The sequence below is a fragment of the Babylonia areolata genome, chromosome 21, assembly GCF_041734735.1.
Source record: "Babylonia areolata isolate BAREFJ2019XMU chromosome 21, ASM4173473v1, whole genome shotgun sequence".
In the NCBI taxonomy this organism is placed as follows: Eukaryota; Metazoa; Mollusca; class Gastropoda; order Neogastropoda; family Buccinidae; genus Babylonia; species Babylonia areolata.
In genome coordinates, this window is record NC_134896.1 from 40,226,972 (window position 1) to 40,243,239 (window position 16,268).

Here is a 16,268-nt window from a genome sequence, read left to right on the forward strand (position 1 = left end):
TGATGATGATAGTGGTGGTGTTGGTGATGGTTGCGGTGATGATGATGATGATGATGATGATGATGATAAAGATGACGATGATGATGATGACGATGATGATAATGTCCACAGCTCAAAAAGATGCCTGAAGAGATGCAGAGTGGGTTCCAGACAACCATGACCTCTTGGCACTGGCTGTACGTTCAGCGCGTAAGTGTTCACTACCAATGAACATGAATCCCTCATTACATTCCCTTTCTTGCCGAATCATTATACATCCTTTTTACATCCTGCACCCAAAAAAGAAAAGAAAAAAGAAAAGAAAAGAAAATGTGACAGAATGAGAAAAAGAAGAAAATAGAGAAAGATTGGAGATGGAGGGTAGGGAAGGGGGCGGAGAGATGAGAGGGGGCGGGAGGTCGGGGGGCGGAGGGGGGGAGGGGGAGAGGGGGTTGTAATTAGATGGCGTTTGTGATTACATCGTGTGGAGCTTCTTGCTCGAACCGGGTTGTTCAGGGTTGTAGTCTTGGCTCGAGAACAAACCACACCACCGTGCCCGAGCCAAGACAACCCTGAACAACTCGACCTGAAGGACGTGAGACAAGAGGTCGTTAGACTGAACCCCTGTTACCCTCGTACATAAAGAATTTGACTTGACGTGACGTGACTTGACTTGACGTAATTCGACGTGACATGGTTTGACATGACTTGACATGAAGTGATTTGACGTGGCTTGGCTTGACCTGACGTGACGCGACGTGACTTTACTTGACGTGACTTGACTTGATCTGACATGACGTGACGTGACGTGACGTAACTTTACTTGAAGTGACTTGACGCGATGACATGACTTTACTTGACTTAACGTGATGTGACTTGACTTGACTTAACGTGGCGTGACGTGACTTGACTTGACTTGACGTGACGTGACTTGACTTGACTTGACATGACTTGACTTCACGTGACTCGACATGACCCGGATTCCCCCGCCGCACTGTTGCAGGCCCTGGCGGAGAACGCCATCCTGGGGGTGGGGCTGGGCGTGTCCCTGGCCCTGCCCGTGCTGGTCCTGTCCACCGGCAACGTCATCAACGGTCTGCTGGCCACTCTGTCCATCTGCTGCGTCACCGTCTGCGTCATAGGGGTCATCCCCTTGGCGGGGTGGAGGCTGGGGGTGAGTGAGTGACGTGACACGTCCACACGTTTTAACCGTTGGGCTTTAGTAGTTGTGTTTTGTTGTTGTGTTGTGTTATGTTGTTGTGTTGTGTTGACTCACTTGTGTTATGTTGAACTGTACTGTACTGCTTTGCATTGCATTCTGTTGTGTTGCATTGCATTGTGTTGATATATATATATATATATATATATATATGTGTGTGTGTGTGTGTGTGTGTGTGTGTGTGTGTGTGACCAAGCGCTATGCTTGCTCCAATACTTGCCTCACGCACAAGCTGTATTAGCTCGCCTCAGGCACAAGCTGTATTAGCAGACGACAGTTTTCCTGCCTTACCCGCGCCCAGGATTGTGTGACGTCACTCCACTTACATCATTTTGTCCTCGCCAGACCACCTGCTCGACCAGTGTCGCGTCGCAGTACGCTATTGGCTGAGCTGGAATCTGTGTTTCTGCTCCAAAGTATTTAATTAATAGCTCTTTTGTCAGATCAGTAAACTACAAGTATTATATACTGGCGGAATCATCGCAATTCCATCTTTAAATCTGTTTCATTTATGTTTGCCTTCGTTAAAATGATTTAACGCAGTTTGTAATGTTCAGCTCGTTAAAACTGACCCTGTTCAGGTGACTTAGAAGAAGATTATAAATTCATCTCAAATAATCAACACTTCATTTTATACTCATTATAAAGTAGGTGTTCAGCTCTTTCTTTTGCAACTTATCCGACGTAAATCGGTTCAGGAATCATTTAGAAATCTGTCACTGAACACCTTGTAGAAAGCACGGTTGTCATCGGATTTTCCGTGATCAGTGACGATCTGCATGCAGCACACGTGACGGCCTTTGCGGTCCGCTAAACTTGCATAAATTGGCACAGTGAGTGATGAGTGGTCACTTCACACTGGAGCCAGTGTTTGTGTGTGTGTGTGCGTGTGTGTGTGTGTGTGTGTGTGTGTGTGTGTGTGTAACTCTTTTGTCGCCAAGGGTTCTTTTATGTGCGCTAAGTGTTTGCTACGTATGAGACCTCGACATGTGTCTGGTGGTGATACATTACATTACATTACATTACAGGTGCTGATGTCCCTCAACATGTGCCTGGTGGTGATACATTACAGTACATTACATTACATTAAATTACATTACATAGCATCACAGGTGCTGGTGTCCCTCAACATGTGCCTGGTGGTGATACATTAAATTACATTACGTTACATTACATTACATTACATCACATGTGCTGGTGTCCCTCAACATGTGCCTGGTGGTGATACATTACATTACATTACATTACATCACAGGTGCTGGTGTCCCTCAACATGTGCCTGGTGGTGATATATTACTTTACATTACATCACAGGTACTGGTGTCCCTCAACATGTGCCTGGTGGTGATATATTACATTACATTACATCACAGGTACTGGTGTCCCTCAACATGTGCCTGGTGGTGATACATTACATTACATTGCATTACATCACAGTTGCTGGTGTCCCTCAACATGTGCCTGGTGGTGGGTCTGGCCGTGGATTTCGTGGTGCACCTGGCGGAAGGATACCACATGTCTCACCGCACTGACCGCCGGGGGAGACTGCAACAGGCGCTGGAGAGGATGGGCATTTCTGTCTTTTCTGGCGCCTGTACCACCCTGGGGGCTTCCTCCTTCATGCTATTCGGCCAAATCCAGTTCTTCTTTCAGGTCAGGGCCTGGGCGGGGTGCCTGCCTGCTCTGTGTGTCTGTCTCTGTGTTGGTCTGTCTGTGTGTCTATCTCTGTGTCTGTCTGTATCTCTCTCTCTCTCTCTCTCTCTCTCTCTCTCTCTCTCTCTCTCTCGTTGTTTTTCTTTAGTTCCGTTTCGTTGAGTTTTTTGTCAGGATGTGACTTAAGTGTTTCAAAGTATTGCATATTTTCTTGGTTTAAACTGACTGAAGGGTTCAGAGAAAAAAAATATAGTGTTTTGTTGTTGTTGTTTTGAAGCTAAAATATATGCATTTATGTTGTTGCCGCCTTGTCAAAAGACCTTTCTTGGCAATGACAATAAATAATTCCAGTGTCCAGTGTGTCCAGTGTCTCTCTCTCTCTTCTTCTTCTTCTTTCTCTGTTTCTGTCTCTCCTCCTCTCTCTATATATCTCTCCTTTGACTCTCTGTCTCTCTTTCTCTCCTCTGACTGTCTCGGTCTCTGTCTGTCTGTCTGTCTCTGTCTCTCTTTCTCTGTCTCTGTCTCTCTCCCCTTGTCTCTCTGTCTCTTTTCTTGCTCTGTTTCCCTCGCATCCCCCCCTCCCCCCACGCCTCCTCCACTGTAGACCAATACCATACAATGTGTTTCAGTTCGGAATCTTCATGTTCTGCACCATCGGTTTCTCTTTGGTGTTCTCCATGGGTCTCTACGTCACAGTCATGGGCATTCTAGGACCGGAAGGGGACACCGGCGACATCCGGGTCCTAGTCAGGAAGTGCTGTGTGCGCCGGCGGGTAAAGGATGGTCAACATGGGCTAGCTGACGACACCGTTGTGTAGCTGAGCTCCCAAGAAATTTTGACTTTCTGGAACGACCGGTTCTGTTTGTTTGTTTTTTAAGCAAGTATCAGTGTTGTTGGCTACTGATTTCTCTCTCTGTGTGTCTAATTCTCTCTCTCTCTCTCTTTCTCTGTCTCTCTCTCACCCATGCTCGCGCGTGTATGTGTGTTTTATTATGTACTTACCAGTATCGACACGTTTGTTTTTCTTTTTCATGTAATCATATTTTTACGTTGATGTAAGTCTGTTTTGGATCCGGTCGTTTTAGTGTCATCATTTTTATCGTGGGTTTTTTTGTTTTTTGGGGAGTTTTTTTTGGGGTTTTTTGTCTTCTTCTTCTTCTTTTTTTTAACCTTGTTTGTTTTCTTTCTTTTTTTCCTTGCTGTTTTGTTTTTCTCGTATTTGATGGCTTTTGTAAAGTGGAATGGGATTTTAGCTTTATAGACTGAACTGAAGTGACTTGCTTACTATGCCTTTCACTCTCCTGAGGCCGTCAAGAAGGCCTCCACAGTCTTCTGTCATGTGCCTGTGCCTCTGTCTGGCTCCAGGTAAGGCCCATCTTCTTGGTGTCTGCCTGGAGGTCTTTTCTCCAGGTGTTTCTCTGCCGGCCTCTCTTTCTCTTTCTATGTCAAGGCCTGTCTGGCGATGCTCGACGCTGTTTTTTTTTTGTAGCGTGTGTCCGATCCCTCCCCACCTTCTTATTCCAGTTTCAGATTCCAGATGTATCTTCTGCCTTTGGTCGATGTTGTTCATCTTGTCTAGCAAGTTAATCTGGAAGACCCTTCTCACACACTTGTTGATGAACGTCTACACGTTGTGGAAGGTAGTATACCTGTCTGTCGTCCATGTCTCAGCGCCATCCACGTTAGAATTGGAAAGCCGAATTTAGTTTGTTTTGACAGCACTTTTGTGCTCCAGATGTTTTTGAGCTGTATAAACGCTGCTTGACCTCGTTGCTTCGACATCTGCAAAAAGCCACCCTGCTCGGTGCTTCCAGGATATGTGAATGATTTCAATTTCTTCCAGCGTTTTACCTTCGCGTATGACTGGCTCAGCGCTGGTTGTATTTATTCTTATGATTTTCGTCTAGTCCCTGTGGATGTTGAGGTCTATAGTGACGGTGTCTGCTAGTACTGTGGTATTATCCTGCATCTGCTGCTGGTCGTGGGAAAGATCATGCACAAGTCATCCAGCTGCCTCCATAGTGCACATTTGTCTCTGTCCTGTGAATGTTTCCAAAATCCAATCAGAGACTAGAAGGAAGAGGAAAGGAGACAGAAGGCATCCTTGCCTGACACCGGTCTTGACCTGAAACTGTCTGGTGAACTCTGCAGCCCTTCCGTCATAGCTGTCCTTGATCATGTTTAACATCTTGGTTGGCACCCCGTAGTGCCGAAGCAGTGTCCGTGGGGTCTCTCTGTCTGCACTGTCAAAGGCGTTTTCTTAGTCAACATTGTTGATGTACAGGGATGAGCTCCGCTCAAAGTGAAGTAAGGTGGAGCAATATTATGTGATATTTTGGTATCTAAAGAAACGAAACATTTCACAATGGTAGGTTGACGTTTGGAATATGTATGCGCGCTAGTGTGTGTGTGGGAGTGGGAGGGGGGGAGGGGGTGTGTATGTACGTATTTGCTTTTGAATATGCAGGAGCGTGCGTGCATTCGTATGGAAGATTGCATTTCCGTCGAAAAGAAAGGCAACAATCCCACATTTCTTTGCAATTTCAAGGACACGTGGTGATAATCAGTGTCCAGTTTACGTATACTCCTCTACCGTTCCTGTATCTTTCCTGAAAATGTTATATAAAAAAAATCCGTCCTGCAGAACAGCAAACTTTATCGGGTGTCTGCAATCATCTTTGTTTAAAAGGTAAATACACCGATTGTGATATAAAATGCAAGTGGTGTTGTTGTTGTTGGGTTGTTGTTGTTATTGTTGTTGTTGTTGTTTCTATCAACTGTTGCCATTCTGAAGAAGGGCAGAAGGCCAGGCAAAAACGGAAGGCATACGATGTTAGAGGTGTCTCCCTTGAGCAACTTTCGTTGAAAGAATCCAACTCGGGGGAAACTGGCAAACAAAAAACTGGATTTGGCAGTTCGTGTTCTCAGACTGGCACTTGTAAAACTGTTCGTAATGGTTGGTGATTTCTAGGACCATATGTTTCGACTTTTGCTACTGAGAGTTGAATTATGCAGAATACTGTAGTTATGCACCTTCCGATGAATCATTAATTGTTTAATTGTTGTTCAGATAAACTGATTCTGCTTCTTGATAAAACAGTTAGCACTTTCAATGCAAGGATTATCGACTTGCCATCAATGCAATTTTTATTGATACGCTTTTCAATGCAATTTTTTGCTGTATATATTGTCATCAGACTGCTGTTGTTCATGAATCATTCGAACGTCATTTGTCTCTCTCTCGTGAATAACGTGTCAGCGAGATGCCTGTGTCAATACAGACCAGTAACCAACTTTGTTCTGTATGCGCGCGCTTCCACGCTCGTGTGTATAGACCTGTGTGTGTGTGTGTGTGTTCAGACTTACATTCTTACCCGGTAATTAACATCTCAGTCCCGTGTGTTAGAAACACAATTACGATTTCGTTTGATTCATACGAGTCACCGATGTGTGTGTGTGTGTGTGTGTGTGTGTGTGTGTGTGTGTGTGTGTGTGTATGTGTGTGTGTTTGTGTTTGTGTGTGTGCGCGTGTTAGTGCGTGAGTGTGTGTGTGTGCGTGTGCATTAGTGCGTGTATGTGTGTGCGCGCCCGCGCTTGTGTACGCTTGTTTGTTTGCGTGTGTCTGTGTGCCTCTGTGTGTGTAAGTACGTGCGTGCGTGGGTGTCTGTGTGTCTGTGTGTTTGTGCGTGTGTGTGTATGAGTGTGTGTGTGTGTGTGTGTGTGTGTGTGTGTGTGTGTGTGTGTGTGTGTGTGTGTGTGTGTGTTTTCAGACGTGTTTTGCTGCCTGGAGGTACTGATATGATAATCCATGTTTTGAAAAAACGAAAAGAAAAACGATCCACTCCCGTTCCTCTGTGTGGGTGTCCGTGCGCGCGCGCGCACCTCTGTGTGTGTGTGTGTGTGTGTGTGTGTGTGTGTGTTGAGTGGGGATGTGGACATATAGACAAAATACATATAATCTGTTCTTTTTGGATTGAATTTGTTCTTTGCCATTGACAGTTTATATGTATATATGTATGTATTATTGACCTGTGCAGGTTCGAAATCAAAGCAAATTCGTTTTTTGTGTGGGTTTGGTATCATAACCATTATATAGTTATGCATTTTATCCATAATAATCTATTCAGTTCTAAAATCAATGCAAAATCGGCTTTAATGTTTGTATGTTTTACATTCTTTTATCTTTGAATAAATTGTATTGTGATTTGTGACGAGGCTGTTAATTTGTGACAATAAAAACATATCTCAAACCCAATTGTCCATGGTTGTCTCTCTCTCTCTCACACACACACACACACACTACACCTGTGTGTGTATGTGTGTGTGTAGATAGATAGGTGTGTGTGTGTGTGTGTGTGTGTGTGTGTGTGTGTGTGTGTGTGTGTGTAGATAGATAGGTGTGTGTGTGTGTGTGTGTGTGTAGATAGATAGATAGATGTGTGTATCTGTGTGTGTGTGTGTAGATAAATAGATGTGTGTATGTGTGTGTGTGTATGTGTGTATGTGTGTGTGTGTGTGTGTGTGCATGCATCTGACCGAGATGTCTTTGTCATGCCCTCCCCCAAAGCCGACTGAAGGGGGTCGACGCCTCCTGGACCTGTTGGAGAACCAATGGATGACGGATGAAACCGTCACCCCCTCCCAGCCCAACGACCGCATCACCGTTCGCGGTTTCCATGGCGACTACGAGCTGCAAGTGCACTACCAAGGTCACGAGCTGCCTGCTCTTCGGAAGACCTTCACCTTGGGCAAGAGCGATCAGAGCGTCAGTGTTCACGTGCATGTGTGAGGGCAGCTAGGTTCTGTTTGCTGTTGTGTTGTTCATGGTGTTGGGTTCTGTTTTATCTGTTTTTCAAAATTAATTCATTGAATGATCAATAATTAGCATTTCTTGATATTCGCTGACAGAATAAGGACAGGAGTCTGTAAACTTACATGAATGTAATGTATATAATGAAATGGGGAATAAAGATATTTCCCTTAAAAAAGGGTAATGAAGAAAGGAAGAGGAGACTAAAAATACCAACGTGTTCATGATCATTTTGATCAATTGAGAAATGTGGAAATCGTCTCTTGTTTTATATCAGTCTTTTTGTTTCCTCATTTACTTTTACCAAAAATATCCAGTTCTGACACTGAGCCAAATACATCAATCATCCAGACTCGTGAGCACATAGGTCTAAACTCGCTGGAGGATTTTCTGCATATTGTTAATGCGAAACACGGAATTAAGAAGACTAAGACACCAGGAAGAGGAAGAAAATACACGCACTCTTTCTCTCTCTCTCTCTCTCTCTCTCTCTCTCTCTCTCTCTCTCACACACACACACACACACACACACACACACACACACACAAACATACACACACACACGTATAAGCTCTCTCTCTCTCTCAAAAAAAAGAGGACATTTTTTGGGGGTGTGTGGGGGTGGGGGTGGGGAGGGATGATGGGGGTTTAGACAAGGATGGTTGCGGCTTAGCGCTCGCGACCTTGCGCGAGAGTGAGCGTGCGTGAATGAATTTGTTTCTGCCTGAAAGCGTGCGTGCGCGTCGGTGTTTATAGTTCAAATGACCATGCAAATTACTTGAGGTGTTCACAAGCATGCGTGTGGTTTCTTAACCCCTTGTCTGAAGGGCGTTGTAACGCTGAATGGACATTAAAATCCTTGTCTGCTTTGAATATACTACGTATCATGTATAGACTAGATTGTAGCTCATTGTCTATAATTGATTCACAGGTACACTCTATTTTACAGTATGGTGCTGAAATATGGGCGTTCGAAAACGGAAGGGACATTGAAAGATTACATTTGTTTGCTATGAAACGTTTTTTGAATGTTGACAGTCGGACACTGAATGATTTAATTTATGGGGAACTCGGCAGATACCCTATATACTTGAATTCCTATGTGAAATCTATTAGTTATTGGCTGAAATTAACAAAAAATGGGAAATCATAGATTACCAAATAAGGCATATAAAACACTGTATAATATAGACTGTAGTGGAAAGAGAACATGGGTTACAAGCATACGAACATGTCTGTGTTCTTATGGATTTGCATATGTCTGGGATAACCAGGGTGTTGAAAATATAACAGGATTCATAAACTGCTTTAAACGAAGAACTGTTGACTGTAGATGGCAGGACTGACATACTCATATTCAGAACAGTAGCAGATTTGCTGAATACAGGATGTTTAAGTTAACTCATCATGTTGAACCATACGTTGAAATTGTAATGAACAGATATGTTAAATGTGGGTTGACAAAACTAAGATTTGGTGTCTCAGACATTGCAAATCACCGCTCTAGACTTAATGATAGAAGAGTCGATAAAATGCTGTGTCGGTTATGCCATGACAGTGAGGATGATGAAATTCATTTTATGCTTGGCTGTCCTGTTCTTCATGACTTGAGGATGAAATATATTCGGCCTAAATGTTTTCGTAATCAATGTCGCTTCAGATTCAATATGCTTATGTCCTTCAGAAACGAAATTGTTCTAAATCTGGCGTTCTACATTTACAAAGCTCTTCAACGATTACGTTTGGTTGCAACTTAGACAACCGTATACTACGAAAGAGATGTGAAAGTTTCCTGAAAAGACTTATTATTATCTATAACTCGATGTTTTATCTCAGTATTTACTTGTGAGATTGAAGTACCTTATGTTTGCCCCCCTTCAGTAAGGGGGCCTTGGCCTAATCTGTATAAAATTTTCGCATTCGCATTCTCTCTCTCTCTCTCTCTCTCTCTCTCTCTCTCTCACAAACAAAAAAACCAAAAAAAACCAAGGACATATTTTTGAAAAAGAAAATTTGGGATTTGAGATGTGTATTTATTGTCACAATACCACAGCCTCATCACCAATAACAGTACAATTTTTAAAAGAATGTAAAACGAAAAAAACATTATTATCATATTAAACCCACACAAGCCTATTTTGCATTGATTTCAGAACTGAATAGATTATTCTCGATAAAATTCATATCCATAATAATGCTATGATTATGATACCAAACCCATACAAAGTGGATTTGCATTTATTTCAGAACCGAACAGTTATTCTCGTTGATACGTATACATATACATGTGAACTGTAAATACCAACAAACAAATTGAATCCAAAGAGAATAGATTACATGTCTATAATCTGTCTATAATACACGTGTCCACATTCCCACTCCAAACACATACGTTCGAGCACACACACACACACACGCACACACACACACACACACACACACACACACACACACACACACACACACACACACACACACAGATGGAAGGATGACTGTATTTTTTTCTCTTTTTTTTTCTTCTTTTTGCTTTTGAAACACCTTCAAACCTTTCACAGTTATCTCCCCTTCTTCTGATGACGTCATCAGTGACGTATCATCACTTTGTACGTACATGATGCGCACAATGGCACTGAAGGGGTTGTTAACGTCGGTGGCATGAATCAAACGAAATCGTGTTTTTTAGCGTACCAGACTGAAGTGTTGATCACTGGGTAAGGACTGAAGTGTTTATCACCGGGTAAGGATGTAAGTCTGAACACACACACCACACACACACACACACACACACACACACACACACACACACATATATATATATATATATATACAATATACACACACTATTCATTATGTTCTTTTGTTTATTAATCCTTAATGATTTTATGACAATAAATTAAGTCGAGTCGAGTCGAGTCACACACACACACACACACACACACACACGCACGCACGCACGCACGCACGCAAGGAGAGGCCTTTACACACACAAGCCTACTACACGCGCGCGTGCAAGCAACCGCATAAAAAACAAAACTGGTCACTGATCTATATTAACATAGACATCTCGCTGACACGTTATTCACGAGAGACAAATGCCACACAAATGATTCATGAACAACAGCAGTCTGAGAATATTTACAGCAAAAAACATGCATTGAAAAGCGTATAAATAATAATTGCATTGATGACAAGTCGATAATTCTGGCATTGAAAGTGCTAACTGTTTAATTAAGAAGCAGAATCAATTTCTCTGGACAACAACATAGTCATATGAAATCACGTTGCTTCCTGTAATTGTTATTTGCCCACCAGAAAGAAAAAAATTGGAAGGAATGACGACCTTAAACAACAAAAGTATGTGTAGACCACATGTCCACGTTTGTCTTCGACAAAAACAAAAACAAAAAATTTCATCATCATCACCACTGTCTGGTATTATAGTGGAAAATATTACAACTGGATTTTTAAAGACGCAATCATACTATTCTGCCTAATTCAACTCTCAGTCTCGAAACAAATGGTCGCAGAAATCACCAACCATAACGAACAGTTTAACAACTTTCATTCTGAGAACACAAACTGCCATTTTATTTATTCATTTATTTTTTATTTATTTATCTATTTATTTATTTATTTATTTATTTATTTATTTATTTTTGCCACTTTTCTCCGAGCAGGATTCTTTCAGCGACAGTCATTCAAGGGAGACTACCTCTAACATCTTATGCCTTCTATTTGTGACTGGCTTTCTTCCCATCTCCAAAACGGAAACAGTTGGGAAGGGATGGGGGGATGATGAAAATAAAAAGTTTAAAAAAAAAATAAAAAAATTAAAAAAAAAACTACTTTTCCGTGCATATGCATTGTGTAAAGTTAGCCATCTAACGTCGTCTGCAGTGACTGCACAATGTACTGTACTGAATTGTATTGTGTTTTGTTGTGTTGTGTTTGTTACGACATATTTCTCTGTGCAAAATTCGGGCTGCTCTCACAAGGGAGAGCACGTTGTTGCAGTGTCGACAGCAAAGACAGAAAAACAGAGGAAAAGAACCCCGCCAGTTTAAATTCAGTTGTCCCAAAGGTTAGTTTTTTGTGTTTTTCATATCATAATACAAATATATCTCCACAAAGTAACATAAAAAATCAAAATAAATGAGAAAGAGAATACGGAATGAGACATGGAAGGCAATAACATGACATCGAATTCTGTTGAATTGTATTGTATTGCGTTGTGTTGTACTGTATTGTACTGTGCTGTGCTGTACTATGCTGTACTGCACTGTGCTGCACAGTACTTACTGTAGCCTACTGTATTTACTGTAGCCTTCTGTATTGCATTGTACTGCACTGCACTGTACTGCACTGTACTGTACTGTACTTACTGTAGCCTACTGTATTTACTGTAGCCTACTGTACTGTACTGCACTGTACTGTACTGTACTGCACTGCACTGTACTATACTGCACTGCACTGCACTGCAGTGTACTGCACTGCACTGCATTGCAATGTACTGCATTATAATGTACTGCACTGTACTTCACTGTACTACACTACACTGCACTGTACTGCACTGTACTGCACGATCAGTGTTCCATTATACTGTACTGTTACTTTTTGTCACAACAAATATTTCCCTGTGAAGTTCGGGCGCTCTGTCCAGGAAAAGTGTGTCGCTAAAGTGCAGCGCCACCCGTTTCATTTCTGTCTGCATGTGAATTTCTTTGCCTGTCAAAGTGGATTTTTCTTGTCGGGAACCCTTTCGCTGCCGTGGGCTCTTTCACATGCTGTACGTACACGCTGCACAATGGACCTCCCTCTATCATCTCATCCAAAAGAATACCACAACTCAAGATCTTGTGGAGGTGTTTGTGGGGGTGGGGTGGGGTGGGGGTGGGGGCATGGGGGGTGGGGGTTGGGGGATCTGTGGGGATCTTCGGTGAATCCATAGGACGGACGGAGATGTTTCTTTTATATCACAGTCAGTGTGTTATACCTTATAAGCAAGGATAATTACAGACACCCGATTAGAGTTTGCTGTTCCGCAGGACGGATTTTTTTCATATCACAGTTTCAGGGAAGATACAGAAACGGTAGAGGAGTACACATAAACCGAACACTGATCATCACCACGTGCCCTTAATATTGCAAAGGAATATGGGATTGTTGTCTTTCTCTTCGTTGAAATGCAGTCTTCCTTACGGACGCACGCACACTCACGCATGCACACATACCATTAACAAATACACACATGCACACACACACACACACACACACACACACACATGCACATACACATGCATACACGTACACCCGCACACACACACAAACACACACACACAGGGGAAAGAGACAGACAGATACAGAGACAGACAGAGAAATCAGATAGCCAGCAACATGTGCCGTTCAAAAAATACAGCCGGTTGTTCCAAAAAGTACATATGTCTTCGGAGATCAGCTCACTCCACACCGTTGTCGCCAGCTCCGCCATGTTGACCTATCTTTCGATTCCGGCGCACGCAGCACTTCTTGATTAGGACCCAGATGTCACCGGTGTCTCCTTCCGGTCCCAGAATGCCCATGACTGTGACGTAGAGACCCATGGAGAACACCAAAGAGAAACCCATGGTGCAGAACATGAAGATTCCGAACTGAAACACATTGTATGGTGTTGGTCTACAGTTAGAATGTAAAAAGAAAAGAAAATTACCGATGCATGTGTGTGTATGCTTGCACATGTGCACATGTGTGTGTGTGTGTGTGTGTGTGTGTGTGGTGTGTGTGTACGTGTGCGTGTCTCCGTGCGTGCGTGCGCACACGAGAGAGAGATGTGACGTGTTTTTCAAAGTAGCACATATAAGTATCTTTAAAATATTGACTGGAATTTTGGCCTATAGTCATAAGAACGCTTGTGTAATGACGAGTATCATCATTACTTGTATCTAAAGTGGCATCATCAGCAAGCATGCCATATTGTATTTTTAGAAATAATGGTAGATTGCTGATGGATAATGAAAAACTAAAAGACCCAGTACTGAACCATGTGGAACAATAAATTTGTTGCAGAGAAAATATAATGTAAACGTGTTTAAAGACACTATCTGTTGTCTGTTGGAATGAAACAATGAAATCAACTCCAGTGCTCCATGAGATAATCTATAAATTGCTTACTTTCTAATGAGCAGTTCATGGTTTTTGTCGTCAAAGACTGTTGCGAAAACTACAGAGATTCTTTTTTTTATATCTTTATTTAAAAGTAATCCATCCATTTGGTAAGTGTTGTGTGACAAGAATGATTCTTTCTAAATCCAGGTTGTTTTGGATGTATGAGGTCGCATTTGTTAATAGGTGAAAGACGAGATTTATTGATGTGTTATTCAAGTGGTTTTGATAAACAGGTAGAATCGAAATAAGTCTGTAATTCGATGGGTCAATTTTGTTTCCAGATTCATATGTTGGTATCATTTTTGCTCGCTGTAAAGCTTTTCGAAGGCAGTCTTTGTCAAGACAAAAATTGTATATATAGGTAAGAGTTTCTGCTATAATAGGTGCTGAAAGTGTGATAATATTTCCATCTATCCCATCAGTCCCGCGCATGGTTATCTGTTTTAAATGCTTTAATGCAAAGAAAACTTCATGAACACCTAAAACACTGTATCTAATTTTGAACTGACATTCCTCGCTTGGCAGTATTTTCCTAGTTCTTCTAGGTCATCGTCTTTTGATTTATCATTTTGAATGACTTTGTATGTTGCGGTTCAGAAATAATGATTTGGTTTATCAACTGATATATCATTCATGAGATATGAGCTTCAGCTCATGTTTTTATTTGTTAGTTGATGTACAGGCTTTCCATATTGTTTTACTGTCTCTTTTTTCATTAATTAGAGGAAGGAAGTTTTTTTTTCATTCTACTCTTTGTTTTTTGTTTTTCAAATGTGTTACGAGAGCCAGTTTATAATAAATATTCTCTTTGATATATAGCGTTGTGAACGTCTTTTGTCAACCAAGACAAGTCTTGAGAGAGAGGCGGGAGGGTGGGGGAGGGGGGAGGAGTGGAGGTGGTGTCTTTCAGACAGACAGACAGAGCGGGCAGGCACCCCGCCCAGGCCCTGACCTGAAAGAAGAACTGAATCTTGGCGAACAGCATGAAGGAGGAAGCCCCCAGGGTAGTACAGGCGCCAGAAAAGACAGAAATGCCCATCCTCTCCAGCGCCTGTTGCAGTTTCCCCCGGCGGTCAGTGCGGTGAGACATGTGGTATCCTTCCGCCAGGTGCACCACGAAATCCACGGCCAGGCCCACCACCAGGCACATGTTGAGGGACACCAGTACCTGTAATGTAATGTAATGTAATGTATCACCACCAGGCACATGTTGAGGGACACCAGCACCCGTATTGTATTGTATTGTATTGTATTGTATTGTATTGGCCAATACCAGTGGTTTGATGTTTTGCTATGCTAATAAGGCAAGACAGGAGACTCATTCAGCATTGTTCATTCCCAGCTGTGTGATGCGTGGAAATTTTTGAAAGTCAGAACGTGTATAGCGGTAATCAGTAGGGAACGCTCTCGCCTGTCATCACTTGATGTCAGGTAATTAGTAGGGAGTGAGTTAAAACTTGAGGACGTGTCACGTCACTCACTCACCCCCAGCCTCCACCCCGCCAAGGGGATGACCCCTATGACGCAGACGGTGACGCAGCAGATGGACAGAGTGGCCAGCAGACCGTTGATGACGTTGCCGGTGGACAGGACCAGCACGGGCAGGGCCAGGGACACGCCCAGCCCCACCCCCAGGACGGCGTTCTCCGCCAGGGCCTGCAACAGTGCGGCGGGGGACTCCCAGTCATGTTGAGTCACTTCAAGTTGCGTCAAGTCATGTCAAGTCAAGTTCTCTACCAGGACCTGCTACAGGGCAGCGGGAGACTCCCATTCAAGTCGCGTCATGTCAAGTCAGGCCAAGTCACGACACGTCAAGTCAAGTCTATTCAAGTCAGGCCAAGTCAAGTCACGTCACGTCAAGTCAGGCCAAGTCACGTCAAGTCAAGTCAGGCCAAGTCACGTCACGCCAAGCCAAGTCAAGTCATGCTAAGTCACAGTCATGTCATATCAAGTCACGTCACGTCACGTCACGTCACGTCAAGCCAACTCAAGTCACGTCACGTCACTTCACGTCACGTCAAGCCAAGTTAAGTCACACGTCACGTCACGTCACGTCAAGCCAAGTTAAGTCACGACACGTCACGCCACGTCACGTCACGTCAAGCCATGTCAAGTGAAGTCAAATTCTTTATCTATGAGGGTAACCGGGGTTGAGTCTAACGACCTACTGGCCTGCATCCTTCAGGTCGAGTTGTTCAGGGTTGCGGTCTTGTCTCCAGCATGGTGGTGTGGTTCGTTTTCGAGCCAAGACTATAGCCCTGAGCATCCTGGTTCGAGCAAGATGCACGCCACCAAGCTCGAACCCTTCCCCTCCTACCCCCAGACTGTAGGGTAATAGGCTCGACGCTCGGCTTATGTCTTGAGTCTGAGATCGACATGAGCTTGCAGTTGGGCCAACAACAACGTCAGAGTTGTAAAATGAGAATTCATTTCTAACTTAGTCT

General features: G+C 43.1%; 2 protein-coding genes across 3 annotated transcripts in view; one reads left to right on the forward strand and one right to left on the reverse strand.

Annotated features, from left to right (window-relative positions):
• The window catches only part of LOC143296620 (protein dispatched homolog 1-like), a 147,688-nt gene that overhangs the window by 41,540 nt on the left and 89,880 nt on the right, over window positions 1–16,268 (forward strand). Inside the window, exons 10-11 of the mRNA XM_076608650.1 lie at window positions 112–189; window positions 983–1,153. Coding sequence (XP_076464765.1) covers window positions 112–189; window positions 983–1,153 — 249 coding nt within the window. The remainder of the gene's footprint in view (window positions 1–111; window positions 190–982; window positions 1,154–16,268) is intronic.
• LOC143296484 (protein dispatched homolog 1-like) overlaps window positions 10,177–16,268 on the reverse strand; it is a 31,036-nt gene continuing 24,944 nt past the window's right edge. For both annotated transcript variants that reach the window (XM_076608445.1, XM_076608446.1), the window contains exons 11-13: window positions 15,310–15,480; window positions 14,777–14,992; window positions 10,177–13,310 (exon numbers count right to left, since the gene is read on the reverse strand). In XM_076608445.1, coding sequence (XP_076464560.1) covers window positions 13,119–13,310; window positions 14,777–14,992; window positions 15,310–15,480 — 579 coding nt within the window. In that variant the 3' untranslated portion in view covers window positions 10,177–13,118. The remainder of the gene's footprint in view (window positions 13,311–14,776; window positions 14,993–15,309; window positions 15,481–16,268) is intronic.